Source organism: Oncorhynchus masou, chromosome 5, assembly GCF_036934945.1.
Source record: "Oncorhynchus masou masou isolate Uvic2021 chromosome 5, UVic_Omas_1.1, whole genome shotgun sequence".
Taxonomy (NCBI): Eukaryota; Metazoa; Chordata; class Actinopteri; order Salmoniformes; family Salmonidae; genus Oncorhynchus; species Oncorhynchus masou.
This window is the reverse complement of record NC_088216.1, coordinates 34987708-35003682: the sequence shown is the minus strand read 5'-3', so window position 1 is coordinate 35003682 and position 15975 is coordinate 34987708. Positions and strand designations below refer to the sequence as shown.

The 15975-nt window shown below is 39.6% G+C and overlaps 2 protein-coding genes across 2 annotated transcripts in view; both read left to right on the top strand.

Moving 5' to 3' along the window:
- Positions 1 to 11142, top strand: part of LOC135526675 (matrilin-4-like) — a 31812-nt gene extending 20670 nt beyond the window's left edge. The window contains exons 7-11 of the mRNA XM_064955228.1: positions 234 to 350; positions 7417 to 7821; positions 8161 to 8313; positions 8504 to 8608; positions 10526 to 11142. Of these exons, the coding sequence (XP_064811300.1) occupies positions 234 to 350; positions 7417 to 7821; positions 8161 to 8313; positions 8504 to 8608; positions 10526 to 10584 (839 nt within the window). The 3' untranslated portion in view covers positions 10585 to 11142. The remainder of the gene's footprint in view (positions 1 to 233; positions 351 to 7416; positions 7822 to 8160; positions 8314 to 8503; positions 8609 to 10525) is intronic.
- Positions 11143 to 14504: 3362 nt separating this feature from the next.
- Positions 14505 to 15500, top strand: LOC135528964 (odorant receptor 131-2-like). The gene has a single exon (XM_064957943.1). It carries the CDS (start codon positions 14505 to 14507, stop codon positions 15498 to 15500), a length of 996 nt encoding a protein of 331 aa, XP_064814015.1.
- Positions 15501 to 15975: the final 475 nt, after the last annotated feature.

Sequence of the window (15975 nt, the reverse complement as noted above, 5' to 3'; positions counted from 1 at the left end):
ATGCTGCAAAAACAGCCAAATATATCCAAATTGGATTTTAGTAACCACATTAGACATTGTATAAAATGTGCACGTTGTTAGCATCAGCTTTTTAGAATGGTACCAAGAACGGCATCCTTGTGCTGTCCCTCACGGCGCTCCATTGATCCTGGACTGGACCTATGACACCACACACTTCTCGCCCACTGCCCCCCAGTTTGTTCGAGTGTCTGTGTGTGTTTGTCCCTCCACAGACCTGTGTAACACAGTGGAGCATGGCTGTGAGCACCAGTGTATCAGTACACCAGACTCCTACTACTGCATCTGCCCTGAGGGACAGCTACTGGCGGAGGATGGCAAGGGCTGCCGAAGTAAGTATACTTCACACACCCACTAAATACTGTACAATAATGTTAACACCCTCACTTCCAAAATGGTTCTTTCTCCTCATCTGAAGAACCCTTTTTGGAAGACAAGGGTTCTTTTTAAGGCAAAGGGTTCTACCTATAACTTTTTTTTCACCCCCTTTTTCTCCCTAATTTTGTGGTATCCAATTGGTAGTGGTTACAGTCTTGTCTCATCACTGCAACTCCCGTACGGACTCGGGAGAGATGAATGTCGTTCTCAGAAACACAACCCAAACAAGCCGCACTGCTTCTTAACACAATGCCCATCCAACCCTACACATTGTGTCGGCGTGCACTGCGCCCGGTGCGCGATGAGACAAAAATATCCCTGGCGGCCAAACCCTCCCCTAACCCAGACGACGCTAGGCCAATTATGCGTCGCCCCATGGGTCTCTGTGTGTTCAAAAGTTTAAACGGTAGTGTCCATTGGTTGGTTGATTTAATCATATGCTACACAAAGATAAATAACATACATTTTTCTAACCTAATCCAACCTGTTAGGAGTTTGATGTATTGCACCCATTACTAAGATGGTTGTACCAGTTTAGATGCTTTAGATAGTCTTTCCTACCCTGGCAGTCATTCTGAATGCATGTTGTGGGTGATTGAAAGTTCCAATTATTGGATATCCTGACACTGGCTGGATTCCAATAAGAATTACTCATCACTTTACATGCCAGGAGTTGTAAAACCAGGAGTTTGACCACTGTTAGGGTATAACAAGGCCCTCAAAATAAATGCCGTATGATATATGTAATATATTGTCATAAAGGGGATTGATGGGCATTCCAAATATTTTCCATAAGCCGGATCTTTTGGCTCTGCTCACCTAAATGAGGCATTCATTTGGCTCCCAAACGGCTCGTCATTCAGTAGTGCTTAAAAATGTATGAAAAACCATGAAAAATAACTAATTTGTAGTGTAAAGCCTAAAAGGTTGCCTGTCATTATGTCAGATCATGAAATCTGTGTTCAAATACATTTTACCTTAGATAGCTTGCAAAAATGTTGCATGGTCCATAATAAGGCTCTCTTCTCACTGCCTATTGTTCCTGCAGTGAGGAATTACCATCTTCACAGAACTTATCTACAGAAAGTCGTTGTCTGGAGCTCAAAAAGCAGTAGTAGCAGTATGCAAATCAGCGAACCAAATGAACAGCTCTTTCACCGATGCGAGTCGGTTCCCGACGTTCACCAAAAAGATCTGTTCAAAAACAGTGTTCATTCGCAAATGACTCATCACTAATAGAGAGTTGAATGTTAAAGGCTAATAAGACTGGTGGAACTGTTCATAGAGGGTTCTAGGAAGAACCCTTCAAAGATAAAAGGGTTCTTGGTAGAACTCTTAAAAGGGTTCTACTTAGCACCTTTTTGTCCCTAAGAGTGTACATCTCATGTGGTTCACCAGATGTTTAATCATTAGTTCAAACAGTTGTGTACTAAAACAAGAGTTTCTATTGGACAAATTCAGCTAGGTCCGGTTTCGTTCCATTTGCTTCCATTTAAGAGATGTATTGCAACCAAATCGGCATAATGAATACACCCCTGGATGCAATGGCTCTATACAACTACTTCTATTCAGTTCTGTAGTATCTTGGATACAGTATCTAACGTGCTCCAGAAATGAAATTAGCAAAGGTCGTCAAAATTGATAAAAGGTCAAAAGTAAAGTTCTGTAAATGTAACAGCTGCATAATGGAGTAAAATACTCAACTCGTTTTGAATTTTAAAAAATCCTTCAGATTTTGACTGTATTATATCAAATTAACAATAGTATAATGAGAGTAAATCTATGGAATCTATATATTTCGATAGGATTTCAGACATTCAGTTGAATGTCAAATGTAATTGTTTCTTCTTTGAAATTATACAAATGTTTTTAAACCACATATGGCCCTTTAATAGTACCAGTCAAAAGTTTGGACACCTACTCATTCAAGGCCTTTTCATTATTTTTACTGTTTTCTACATTGTAGAATAATAGTGAAGACATCAAACTAAGAAATAAAACACATAGAATCACGTAGTAACCAAAAAAGTGTTAAACGAATCAAAATGTTTTATATTTGAGATTCTTAAAAGTAGCCACCCTTAGCCTTGATGACAGCTTTGCCCACTCTTGGCATTCTCTCAACCAGCTTCATGAGGGAGTCACCTGGAATGCATTTCAATTAACTTCTTGGTGACGGGGCAGTATTTTCACGTCCGGATGAAATGCATGCCCAAAGTCAACTGCCTGCTACTCATCCCCAGAAGATAAGATATGCATATCATTAGTAGACAAAACACTCTGAAGTTTCTAAAACTGTTTGAATCATGTCGGTGAGTATAACAGAACTTATTTAGCAGGCGAAACCCCGAGGACAAACCATTCAGATTTTGTTTTGTGGTCACTCTCTTTTCAATGGGTTTTCATTGGGAATCCAGATTTCTAAAAGACCTTCTTGCAGTTTCTATCCGCTTCCACTGGATGTCAACAGTCTTTAGAAATTGGTTGAGGTTACTCCTTTGTGTAATGAAGAAGTACGGCCATCCTTGAACGAGGGTCACTTGAAGTGTACTATTAGATAGAGGCGAATGACCAGAAAGCATGCTACAGTTTGTTTTCTTCCTGTATTGAACACAGATCATCCCGTCTTCAATTGTATTGATTATTTACGTAAAAAAAATACCTAAAGTTGTATTACAAAAGTAGTTTGAAATGTTTTGGAAAAGTTTACAGGTAACTTTTGAGATATTTTGTAGTCACGTTGTGCAAGTTGGAACCGGTGTTTTTCTGGATCAAACGCGCCAAATAAATGGACATTTTGGATATATATCGACGGAATTATTCAAACAAAAGGACCATTTGTGATGTTTATGGGACTTATTGGAGCTCACCAAAGGTAAGGCAAGAAGCTCGCCAAAGGTAAGGCATGAATTCTATTTTTATTTCTGCATTTGTGTCGCGCCTGCAAGGATGAAATATGGTTTCTTTCGTTGTTTACAGAGGTGCTATCCTCAGATAATAGCATTGTTTGCTTTCGCCAAAAAGCCTTTTTGAAATCTGACATGTTGGCTGGATTCACAACAAGTGTAGCTTTAATTTGCTATCTTGCATGTGTGATTTAATGAAAGTTTGATTAATTTATTAATTTATTTGAATTTGGCACTCTGCATTTAGCTAGCGTCCCACATATCCCAGAGAGGTTTTAACAGGTGTGCCTTGTTAAAGTTAATTTGTGGAATTTCTTCCTTTCTTAATGCGTTTGAGCCAATCAGTTGTGGTAAAAAACCAAGTCCATATTATGGCAAGAACAACTCAAATAAGCAAAGAGAAATGACAGTCCATCATTACTTTAAGACATGAAGGTCAGTCAATCTGGAACATTTCAAGAACTTTGAGTGCAGTCACAAAAAAACGTCAAGCGCTATGATGAAACTGTCTCTCTTGAGGACCGCCACAGGAAAGGAAGACCCTGTAAGGGGTGCGTAACTGGCTGTTGGGAAGTCAGGCGCAGGAGAGCAGAACTGGGTAATAACCGGAGCAGTTTAATAAGGCAAAACCAACTGCACCCAGAAAAACAAAATATAGGTTGAAATAACCTGTCGCAAATCAGTCTATAATACATATACACTTTACAACAAACAATTCCACACAGACATGGGGGGAACAGAGGGTTATATATACGTCATGTATTGAGGGAATGTAAACCAGGTGTGTGGAAAAACAAGACAAAACAAAAGGAAAATGAAAGGTGGATCAGCGATGGCTAGAAGACCAGCGACGTCGACCGCTGAACATCGCCCGAAAAAGGAGGGGAACCGACTTTGGCGGAAGTCATGACAGACCCAGAGTTACCTCTGCTGCAGAGGACAAGTTCATTAGAGTTAACTGTACCTCAGATTGCAGCCCAAATAAATGCTTCACAGAGTTCAAATAACAACATCAACTGTTCAGAGGAGACAGCATGAATCAGGCCTTCATGGTCGATTTGCTGCAAAGAAACCACTACTAATGGACACCATTAAGAAGAAAAGACTTACTTGGGCCAAGAAACACAATCAATGGACATTAGACTGGTGGAAAGCTGTACTTTGGTCGGATAAGTACAAATGAGAGATTTCTGGTTCCAACCGCCGTGTCTTTGTGAGACGCAGTGTCAGTGAACGGAGGATCTCCGCATGTGTGGTTCCCACTGTGATGCATGGAGGAGGAGTGTGATGGTGTGGGGGTGTTTTGCTGGTGACGCTGTCAGTGATTTATTTAGAATCCAAGGCACACATAACCAAAATGACTACCACAGCATTCTGCAGCGATACGCCATCTCATCTGGTTTGTGCTTAGTTGGACTATCATTTATTTTTCAACAGGACAATGACCCAAAACACACCTGAGGTTGGGGATGAGTTGGACCGCAGAGCGAAAGTGCTCAGCATATTTGGGAACACCTTCAAGACTGTTGGAAAAGCATTCCTCATGAAGCTGGTTGAGAGAATGCCAAGAGTGTGCAAAGCTGTCATCAAGGCAAAGGATGACTACAGTGGTTCGTCCTTTAAAAGTTGCAGCGTACTGCAGCAAAGCTTGCGTGGTGCCGCATAATTCTATGGCACATTATTTAAGTGCCACCCACTGGTAACATGAATGCTAGTTAGTGCTAGTTTGACCACCAGAGGGCATCTTTGAGAAGCATTTGACAGCCTTCAATAGTGGCTGTACAAGATAATTGAAAACATTTTTTTGTAAAAAGGTAGTATATGGGACTGATTAAGAGATTTTGCTCTGGGTTTCCGTTAGGATGGAACAGAAAATATGGCGCTGTACAACGTGATGGTCGGGAGTAGGCTACAATTCTGGACTACTTAGCTAAAGAACTGAAACAAACATGTGCGGATAAGGAGGCCTACAAACCTGACCTGAGTTACACCAGCTCTGTCAGGAGGAATGGGCCAAAATTCACCCAACTTATTGTGGGAAGCTTGTGGAACCGTTTGACCCAAGTTAAATAATTTCAAAGAAATGCTGCCAAATGGTAATTGAGTGTATGTAAACTTCAGACCCACTTGGAATGTGATGAAATAAATAAAAGCTGAAATAAATCATTCTCTATTATTATTCTGACATTTCACATTCTTAAAATAAAGTGGTGATCATGATTGACCTAAATCAGGGAATATTTACTAGGATTAAATGTCAGGAATGGTGAAAAACTGAATTTAAATATATTTGGCTAAGGTGTATGTAAACTTGTTTAGCACTTTTTAAATTACTACATGATTCCATATGTGTTATTTCATAGTGTTGATGTCTTCGCTATTATTCTACAATGTAGAAAATAGTCAAAGTAAAGAAAAACCCTTTGGATGAGTAGGTGTGTCCAAACCTTTGACTGTTACTGTATATGTTTTATTATTATATTGACAGAATAATTAAGTTTTAAATAACTAATTTCACCTATTGGTGAAAATGAAAAAAAGCAGACATTGAATATCCCTTTGAGCATGGTGAAGTTATTAATTACACTTTGGATATGGGATCAATACACCCTTTAACTACAAAGTTACAGGCGTCTTTCCTAACTCAGTTGCCGGAGAGGAAGGAAAACTGCTCAGGGATTTCACCATGAGGCCAATGGGATTTTTAAACCGTTACAGATTTTATGGCTGTGATGGGAGAGAACTGAACATGGATCAACAACATTGTAGTTACTCCACAATCCTTACGTAATTGACAGAGTGAAAAGAAGGAAGCCTGTACAGAACGAAAATATTCCAAAACGTGCATCCTGTTTGCAACAAGGCACTAAAATAATACTGAAAAGAATGTGGTAAAGCAAGCAATTTTGTCCTGAATACAAACTGTAAATATGAAGAGTGGTACTCAGTAATGTGTTGTATTGGATTTGCCCCAAACATAACACTTTGTATTCAGGACATAAAGCTCAAGTTCAATCAGCATAAACCCTTTTGAACGTACAATAATCTTAGAATAAGTGCCATGGGATTTTTAAATGATCACAAAGAGTCAGGGACACCTGTTTAATGTCACATCTGAAAGACAGCAACCTACACAGGACAATGTCCCCTTCACTGCTCTTGGGAATTGAGGTTTCCTTAGACCGGAGGGAAGAGTGCCCCATACTAGTCCTCCAACACCAGATCCAGCAGCATCTGGTCTCCCATCCAGGGACTGGCCCAGATCCACCCTGCTTAGCTTCAGAGGCAAGCCAGCAGTGGGATACAGGGTGGTATGCTGCTATTTATTAAACTATATCAATCCACAATGGACTAGGAAGAGACTATTCCATGCACCCGGCTGAATTAAGACAACACAAAGACCGTCAGTAACCTACAGAACTTGAGACAACGGCATGCCGTATTAAGCAGTGAACAGCATTGATTGGCCAGTGAGATTTAAGCCCTCTTCACACCTATAATGAGTTCAACCCAACCCTTTCGCGCCACTGCCAGCTATTGCACTCAATTCCCTGTGATAATAGCTCAAATATTTTTGATACACCCCTGGACCTATAGCCATACCGCCAGCGCTAAGATTTATCATTGCGCTAGCTTTGTAAAAATAGAACCCCCATGTCTACGATTTCTGACAATACCCCCATCCTTTTGAGACATAGTTACACACTTCTCTACAATAGTAAAGCTCAAGAGAAAATGTGGTATGCACAGGTAATCGTATGAATATTGTCAGTTCAATCGGTGACGTGACAATTACTTGACAAATCGATAATCCACTTCTCAAACAAAACCAAATGAAAGCTGAACTGAGCTGTATTTTCAGGTGGGCGTGGCTTGAGCCTTGCAACTGAAATGTCATAACCTACAAATAAATCCAGCTCTTGCAAAATAAAAATATTTAGCCAGGTAAGTCATTGAGAACAAATTCTCTTTTACAATGCCGATCTGGTAAAATGCATAATAATAACTGCACATCCCACAGTGCTTTATGAAAGACCTACAATCCATGCCTGGTAAATGAAAGGGGCATGTTACTGTATGAAAAGGGCCCTGATTACCCCAATGTCCCACCCAGCCTGCAGATCGGCCAACATTGACCTGATCCTCCTCATCGATGGCTCAAAGAGCGTGCGTCCCCAGAACTTTGAGCTGGTCAAGCAGTTTGTCAACCAGGTGGTGGACTCCCTGGATGTGTCCGCCCATGGGACTCGAGTGGGCCTAGTGCAGTACTCCAGCCACGTGCGCACAGAGTTCGCCCTCAAAATGTACGAGAAGGCAGATGACATCAAGAAGGCAGTGATGAACGTGGAGTACATGGAGAAGGGCACCATGACGGGCCTGGCCCTCAAGCACATGATGGAGAACAGCTTCTCGGAGGCCGAGGGTGCCCGCAAAAACATCCCTCAGGTGGGCCTGGTCTTCACTGACGGCCGCTCTCAGGACGACATCACTGAGTGGGCCAAGAAGGCCAAAGAAGAAGGTCAGTTACATAAACTTATAAAGCGCCTGCAGTAATGTTTACATAAATCAATGGAATGACAAAGATAGCATTAAAATAAGAATATCTTGCTTTGATAAAAGCTCACATAACATGATTAGGAAATATGGAATCAATTGGTTCATACATGAAAACAGTTTCATAACTTTTTCTTTAAAGTGTAATACGTACTACTTACAGACAATAAATGTGTCCAAATCGGCTGCCATTCGCTACTTTGGTGTGTTACTGGCTGTTTCAACAAAACAGTTCTTGCAATTAAATACAATTTAGGACTTCATCCAACATTTTTGTGACATAGTGTGTTGTCCTCCTTGTCAGGTGTCACCATGTATGCTGTTGGTGTTGGGAAGGCCGTGGAGGATGAGCTGCGTGAGATTGCCTCAGAGCCACTAGACAAGCACTTCTTCTATACCACTGACTTCACTTTCATCAACCAGATAGCCGAGAACCTCAAGCTCAATGTCTGTGCAGGTACTATATTCTTTGATCAAAGCTAATCACAAATCACAACACAGTAGAACATGTTATTGTCTGTCTGTCTGTCTGTCTGTCTGTCTGTCTGTCTGTCTGTCTGTCTGTCTGTCTGTCTGTCTGTCTGTCTGTCTGTCTGTCTGTCTGTCGTGGACCCCACAAAGATAGTAAAAAAAATTGTGTGTTTCAGAGGAGAGCCAGGGAGAGATTGAGGTGAAAGACCCATGTGCCTGTGAGAGTCTGGTTGAGTTCCAGCAAGCAACAATGTCCACTCTGGAGCAGCTGAAAACAAAACATATCCTTCTATATACTGCACTTGTTCATTAAAGGTGCACTTTGTAGCTTGTCTTTTCCCTGTTGTAGCAAGACCAATTACTGTATATGTGACTCGTTTCAGGAAAATAGGCGTGTCGCACGTCATAACTTCACAGGATAACTATTTTAACTGAAACATTTATTTTTGATCAAAATGCGTTTTTGGCAGAAATGCCTTCCGGAAAATGTGAACTGTCATGTGCCTTAATAACAAACATGTATGCCATCTGTAAATACGAATACAATTGTAAATTACTAACCTAGTTGGTTTAGCCCCGGAAAAAGGGGACCCTTTCCGCTAGCCATAATTGGCTGAGTTAATGGATCGGCTGGACATACCGAGAGATGAGTTCAGATTCGTCTGCCATGTAGCATGTGCAGGTAATCCTTTCTACCGTGGCTTTTTGTGAAAGATATCATGAAGAAGTGCAAAAGTGTTGCTAATGCCCTCCGCTTTCTGGAGGACAATCGTGCCATGCTGACTCTCTCTGACTGAAAATGAATCAGAACATGAGAAAATCCCTGATTTCCGTAAAAACATTTTCAATGAACCAGACACTATAGAGTCTTCTGAAATGGAGATCAACAGTGTTGTTGTCACGGAAGAAGTTGACCGAGTTTTGAAATCAGTGGAATACCCGGTGGAAGCAGAGTATGATGGCTTTTTTTAATTTTATTTATTATACTAAGGAGATGGGAAGAATTCTGGCATTTGATTGCAAAAATGTGGAGGAAGTCAAAAAGAGAACACACAGAAGGCAGTTTTATAAAACACCTGTCTCTGGATTCCATCTTCAAACTAAGGGCAACCATGGCATCCGTGACAGAGAGGGAGAAGCATTCATCCATGCATACGGGTAAGATAATCTAGCTAGCAACATTCAGATATAAGTTTATAATTTTGTCAGAAAGTTGTTTTCATTGCGAATTAAAGTGTACGGTTAGCTAGCTAGCTAACGTTACGTGTTTGATCTGTGCAGTAACATTAGTATCTCAGAAAGCAATTTGCCTTGCTAGTTATAGCCTAATGTTAGCGAGCTAGCTAACACTGAGCCTTGTTGGTTAACTTTAGCGAACTGCAGATTCATGCATGGTGGATAGCTATGACAATCAGTATGGGTTGGGATTATTGCTGCGTTCAAAACAATTGGGAACTCTGGAGGAAAAAAATGAGCTCCGACTGGGAAAAATCGTTTTGAACGGTCATTGAACTCGGAATTCCAACTCAGGAACTCGGGCCTGTTTCTAGAGCCCCGACTTTCTGAGCTGAAGATCACTGACATCATGATTTGACCTTGTATTTTTCCCAAGTTCTCGTATTTTTCCAAGTTCCCAGTTCCCAAGAGTGTGCTCAGCCGTCATCAAGGCAGCCTTGAAGAATCTCAAATATAAAATATGTTTTGATTCGTTGAACACTTTTTTGGTTACTACATGATTCCATATGTGTTATTTCATATTTTTTATGTCTTCACTATTATTCTACAATGTAGGAAATAGTAAATATCAAGAAAAACCCTTGAATGAGTAAGTGTGCAAACTTTTGACTGGTACTGTATATATATTTTTTATCATTACCTTAGATACTTTATAAATATGCATATAAGTGATATACTGTAGGCCCAAATCCTAATGCCTGTGTGTGTGTGCGTGTGTGTGTGTGTGTTTGTAACTCAAGTTGTTGCAGAGATCTTCCATTGACATCAATGCATAATTTATACCAAAGTCCAAATCTTGTGCACACTTTTCATGTTAGGATTCAGCCCAACATCAATCCGATAATGCCATCCCATTCTACTACTACCTACCACAATATCATTCAACTCAGCCCAACTTTTTTCATACAGGCCATTTGACAATAAAATTGAATTATGTGTTTATTTCCTTAACCCATTTATACTGGCGGGTATGACTGCACAATTGGAGGACATGGAGAACCAGCTGCTGTCACGCAAATGAGGGATGTCATTCAAGTAACCCAACAAGAATAAGGAGATGCTTTGAGCATAGAATAATTTTCCTGCCAAGAATCTAACAGTAAAAACACAAGTCCTATCAATGTCGACTTTCCATGATGTAAATGACCCAAAACAATATTTTATGTAGAATATCTTATTTCAGTGCATGAATGTGGACATGCAATGGACTTAAGTCATGTCAAGCACATCCATACTTAATGTAGACAACAGCACAGGCAACTAGAAAATACAGCCATTGCTTATAACTTAAAGCTCCAATATGCAACTTTTTGGGCACCCAACCAAATTCACATAGAAATATGAGTTATAAATCTGTCATTGAAAGTCTAAGAAGCTGGTAGATCGGTTCTATGCTTCCCGTTATAAAGTTTTGTTTGTGTCTTTTTTCAGCTGAAAATAAAATATTATTGGTTATGGAAAATATATTTCACAACGGTTTACATGGTACAATGATGCTCTACACTATAATGTCACTATGAACTTAAATTAGGCAAACTATTAGAATTTTAGCAACCAGGAAATGCCGGGGCGATGTCTCCATAGTGCGTCTTAAATACACAGTATTTTTCCATTCTCACACCAGACGGTTTTATTTGTGCTCCATTTATCCTTAATATGTTTTATATGGTTTGTTAATGTAATGTGTTTATAGCAAGTTTGATACCAGCAGCAAATAACTGGGGGAAAAAATAATTAATTAGTATAATATTACCACTTCAAATTCGGACGCATTTTCTCATAGAAAGTAATATAATCCAATATTTTTAGAGGAATAAATGATAGGAGAGTCGTAAAGAATACAAAATGAGGGTTCCTGGATTCACAAAAGTGAAACCAAGCGTCACAAAATTACCTAGATCACAGCAAAACATTACTGTCAAGTGGATGAGAAAGTTCTGTATGAATTTGAGCTCCAAAAAGACATCCTAAATGAGTAATTAAGATCACATTGATTGTCTTACTTTGTAACTATTTATGAAGTTGAATGAGGTCATGAATATACTGGTATATTATGTGAAATCAAAATACCACCACAAAGGAAGGGAAGTTTACGCCCAACTTTTGCTGTGGTTTACTTAAGCAATAAGCCCCGAGGAGGTGTGGTATATGTTCTTAAGCATGACACAACGCGGGGTGCCTGGACACAGCCCTTAGCCGTGGTATATTGGCCATATATCACAAACCCACAAGGTGCCTTATTGCTATTATGAACTGTTTGCCAATGTAATTAGAGAAGTAAAACTACATGTTTTGTCATACCTGTGGTAAATGGTATGATATACCACAGCTGTCAGCCAATCAGCGTTCAGAGCTCGAACCACCCTGTTTATAATTTATTTTAAATGGAGTGAGCTTTTACAGTTGAACTGATTTGCCCTATCTTTGAAGCATTTTACTGCATTTTCTTGAGACCGAGAGAATATCACTGAGCGATGTAAATGAACAAGAGGGCCTTTTAGTTTCTTTATTTAGTCTTGCATTAAACGACCATGTGATAGGAAATATTTATACTCCTATATTTGGTTACCTGTACTTTTTGTATTTTCTCTAATAACCTTTTTCTGTAATGATTGAAGACTCTATTCTGGCACAGATGGTAATAAAGACTGAACTGTTCTCGGTGTTGTTTCTTCATAACTCTGAACCGGCTCGTAGAATCATTGCAACCAGAGAGTAGTCACCCTGTAATTGGGCTGAGAAGTGTTGTTGCGTGTACCCCCGAGGGACTAAATTGACAAGTAATGTGTAGTGGGATCTTGCTTAATTATTGTTTGCAAACAGAGACATACTTTATGGTGATGAACTTCAGTTCTTATCTCCATAGATGTTCTAATCAGTCCCTGGGATGCCATGTTGTCGTTCCACAAGTGTCCCGCCCTGGATGACCTTTGTCAGTAGCTTCTAATTAAGGCTAATGGGACGGATCTCCCCTTTCCATTGCCGTGTTTGCCGACTCCCAGCCAGACTGGAGAATGTGAAATGTCAGATGGTCCCCCAAGCCTTGGTAAAAGACATGTTAATTGTCCCAATAGGTAGTCTGGCCTTCAACTCTCACAAGGAGCTGTGGAAAAACATATGCAACTGCTTTTCAACAACAATCGGCCTTTAAAAAGTTTTCAGTCTGGTGTAACATTGCCAAGTGAACGGAAGAAGCAGAGGAGCTTAGACAAGGAAGTGTTGGCACATACCATATAGCTGTCTAAAAGTAAAACCACTTCCTGAGACACCTGTATTGATTCAGCTGCTCTTCATACCATGCTTTACGTGTTGGTTTACTGGGTTTGATTACAGAAATTTGAGCTGAAGAGCACAATGTTCAGCCAATCAAATCATTTATTTTGGCCTCAATGGCCATGATGGCACAAGCCCAGGCACATATCAGCCTACCTTGACCCTCCTGTGGGTCCTGAAGTGGGGCCCACTACACATTCAATGCTAAACAGTGTAACAGTGTATATTCACCGGGTGTTAAGTGTATCATGGTTGAGTTTGTTTTGGTTAATTTTGGATGAAAAATACATGTTTTAATAATCACATCAAGTGATAAATCATAGATGAGTGGACAGAATATATTCCACTCTTTAAAATGAAATAGGAAAAGAGAACCCATAGGCAAACAGGCATGTTGCAATTAAGCACTCGGTAAACAATGCCAGCAATGTATGGAAAGACAGTTGAACAAAACAATAGCAGTTGTACATAGCTGAATATTGTGTAACTTTATAAAAGCAGTGCATGGTCTACAGTATCAAAATGCCTTTAAGGTAGTAAACAGACTTGCACAGTGTTATTTGGAGTCTAAAGCACTGATGATATAGAACTTTGGCGATTTTATTACAGAAGTTCATATTTGAGTCACCACCCTTTAGCAACTAGCACATTAACAGTGATGTTTCCCCATTCAGGAACCACAAGAAACTGGTGAAATAAATGTAACAAAATGTTCAACATATGTAAATTGTGATTTTGATGAACTTTGGTGGTAACAGGGATTTGGAGTCAACTTAAACCCACTTTGACTTCTTCAGAGGTCAATAAGTACATAATGTACATCTAATGTACTCATAGGCTGTGAGCCAGAAATCTGAGTGAGAGAGGAATAGGCTCTCCACAGATCCAACTGTGGAGATTGGAGATTGAATATATACAGTGTATTTGTTTAGGCTATGTCAATAAGCATGAATATATGAAAATGTATTTGGGCGTGGGCTTTGTAGCCTTCCCTTGATTATGCACAAGCTGTGAATGATCTATTCTCATGTGTCCATTGGGGATCCGATTATTTTCAAAGGGATGCTGATTTGAAATTGAATGTGAGAATGACGAATATTAAATCAAATCATTTTTCAAATCGCAAGCAGCAGAAAACAAAACAATTAAAGGAATGTATTTAGCTAGAAAATATCAAAAGAATCTGTCTTGGGCAATCGATGACAGCCAAAGTAAGTGGGAAAAAGGTGTTACATTAGATTATGAGTTAAACATCACTTAAACCATATCATGTAATCATGTTTTTTTCCAACACCCTCATGTGGCAAAGCTGTATGTGTGAGCAATATGGCCCGTGTTAAGGGAATGACCCTCCTTGTCAGAAGTTAGTCCCAGGACTCAAATTATACTATATAAACTCATGCCAGAGATGAAGACTCACATATTATGTCAGGTTGATCTTGAGATTAGAGGACATCTAGAAAGGTGAGTAGATGGTACATTACTGTACCTAACCAAGTCATTATTACAGCAAGATTTAGAAATAGCAGCAGTATGATAAAACTCATGGATGATGAGGTAAATATCTGAACTTTTGAGGATGTAAATGACAAAGCACTCTCTGATTTACCTTATATTTCAGCCCAAATATTGCTAATCTACTGCATTACAGGTTGCAACTATTGAGCGATGAATTTCTCAGTCGATGGCAACGTCACACACGTCTCTCTCAACGTCAGAGACACGTTTGTCACGGCTTTGACAAAGAACATTATTGTGGTGGCGCTGTGGATCTCCATCAACTACATCAATGGCACATTTGTCCACACCTTCTTGAAACACGAGACCTTCAATGTCAACCCTCGCTACATCCTCTTCATCCACCTGGTGATCAATGACATGATCCAATTGACCATTGCTGTCTTCCTGCATGTCATAAGCTACATCCTGTTCACAATCAATGTGTCTTTTTGCTGCTTTCTTTTGATGATCGCCATTTTTACCACTTTGAATACTCCTGTGAACCTGGCTACCATGGCCTTAGAGCGCTATATAGCTATATGTATACCGCTGCGCCATTCTCAGATATGTACAGTGCGCAGGACCTACATTCTCATTGGCATCATTTGGATCATGGCCACCATTCCAATTTTACCTGACCTTTTCATTCTCTTGGCCACAGAACCACTTCAGTTCTTCCACTCCAAAATATTCTGTAGCCGAGACTCACTTTTCCGCAACCCGTACCTGATAGAGAAGAAAAACATTTCCCACGCTGTGTATCTGACTGTTGTTTGGTTCACTCTTTTCTATACGTATTTCAGGATCATGTTCACTGCCAAGGCGGCTAATGCGGATGCCAAGAAGGCTCGCAACACCATCTTGCTTCATGCTGTACAGTTGTTAATGTGCATGTTCACCTACATAGGCCCTTTGATTGACAGCCTGATGCTATATATATTTTCCACACATGCGCTGGAGATCCGTTTTACTAGCTATGTAATTGTTCATATTTTGCCCAGGCTTATTAGTCCAATAGTTTATGGGCTTAGAGATCAGACCTTTTGTAAGTATCTGAAGAGGTACCTGATGTGTCGGGTGAAAGAGCACTTATCCTCAAAATGTGTCCCTTTCAAACACCACCAGCCAAGGGTAAAGGTCTTTATAGATCACATAGCTGGATAATTCTTCTCCATGTGTACATACTCTATATTTTCAGTGGTTTATTTTGAAAGGTGTGTAACTAAATTAATTTTCTCATGATATATCTATATATATATATAGAGTGTATATATATATATATATATATACACTCTATATATATATATAGATATATATAGATATATATAGAGATAACGGGTTTTATTGTTCTTCACCAAATAATTATGGCAGCAAGCTGAATTGTAATGAAAATGTGGAAGGAAAAATGTAATTCAATATCTATCTATCCACTGAGTGTAAAAAAAAAACATTAAGGACACCTGCTCTTTCCATGAGACTGGCCAGGTGAAACCAGATGAAAGATATGATCCCTTATTGATGTCACTTGTTAAATCCCCTTCATTGTAGATAAAGGGAGGAAACAGATTAAAGAAGAATTTGTAAGCTTTGAGACAATTGAGACATGGATTGTCTGTGTGCCATTCAGACAAAATATTTA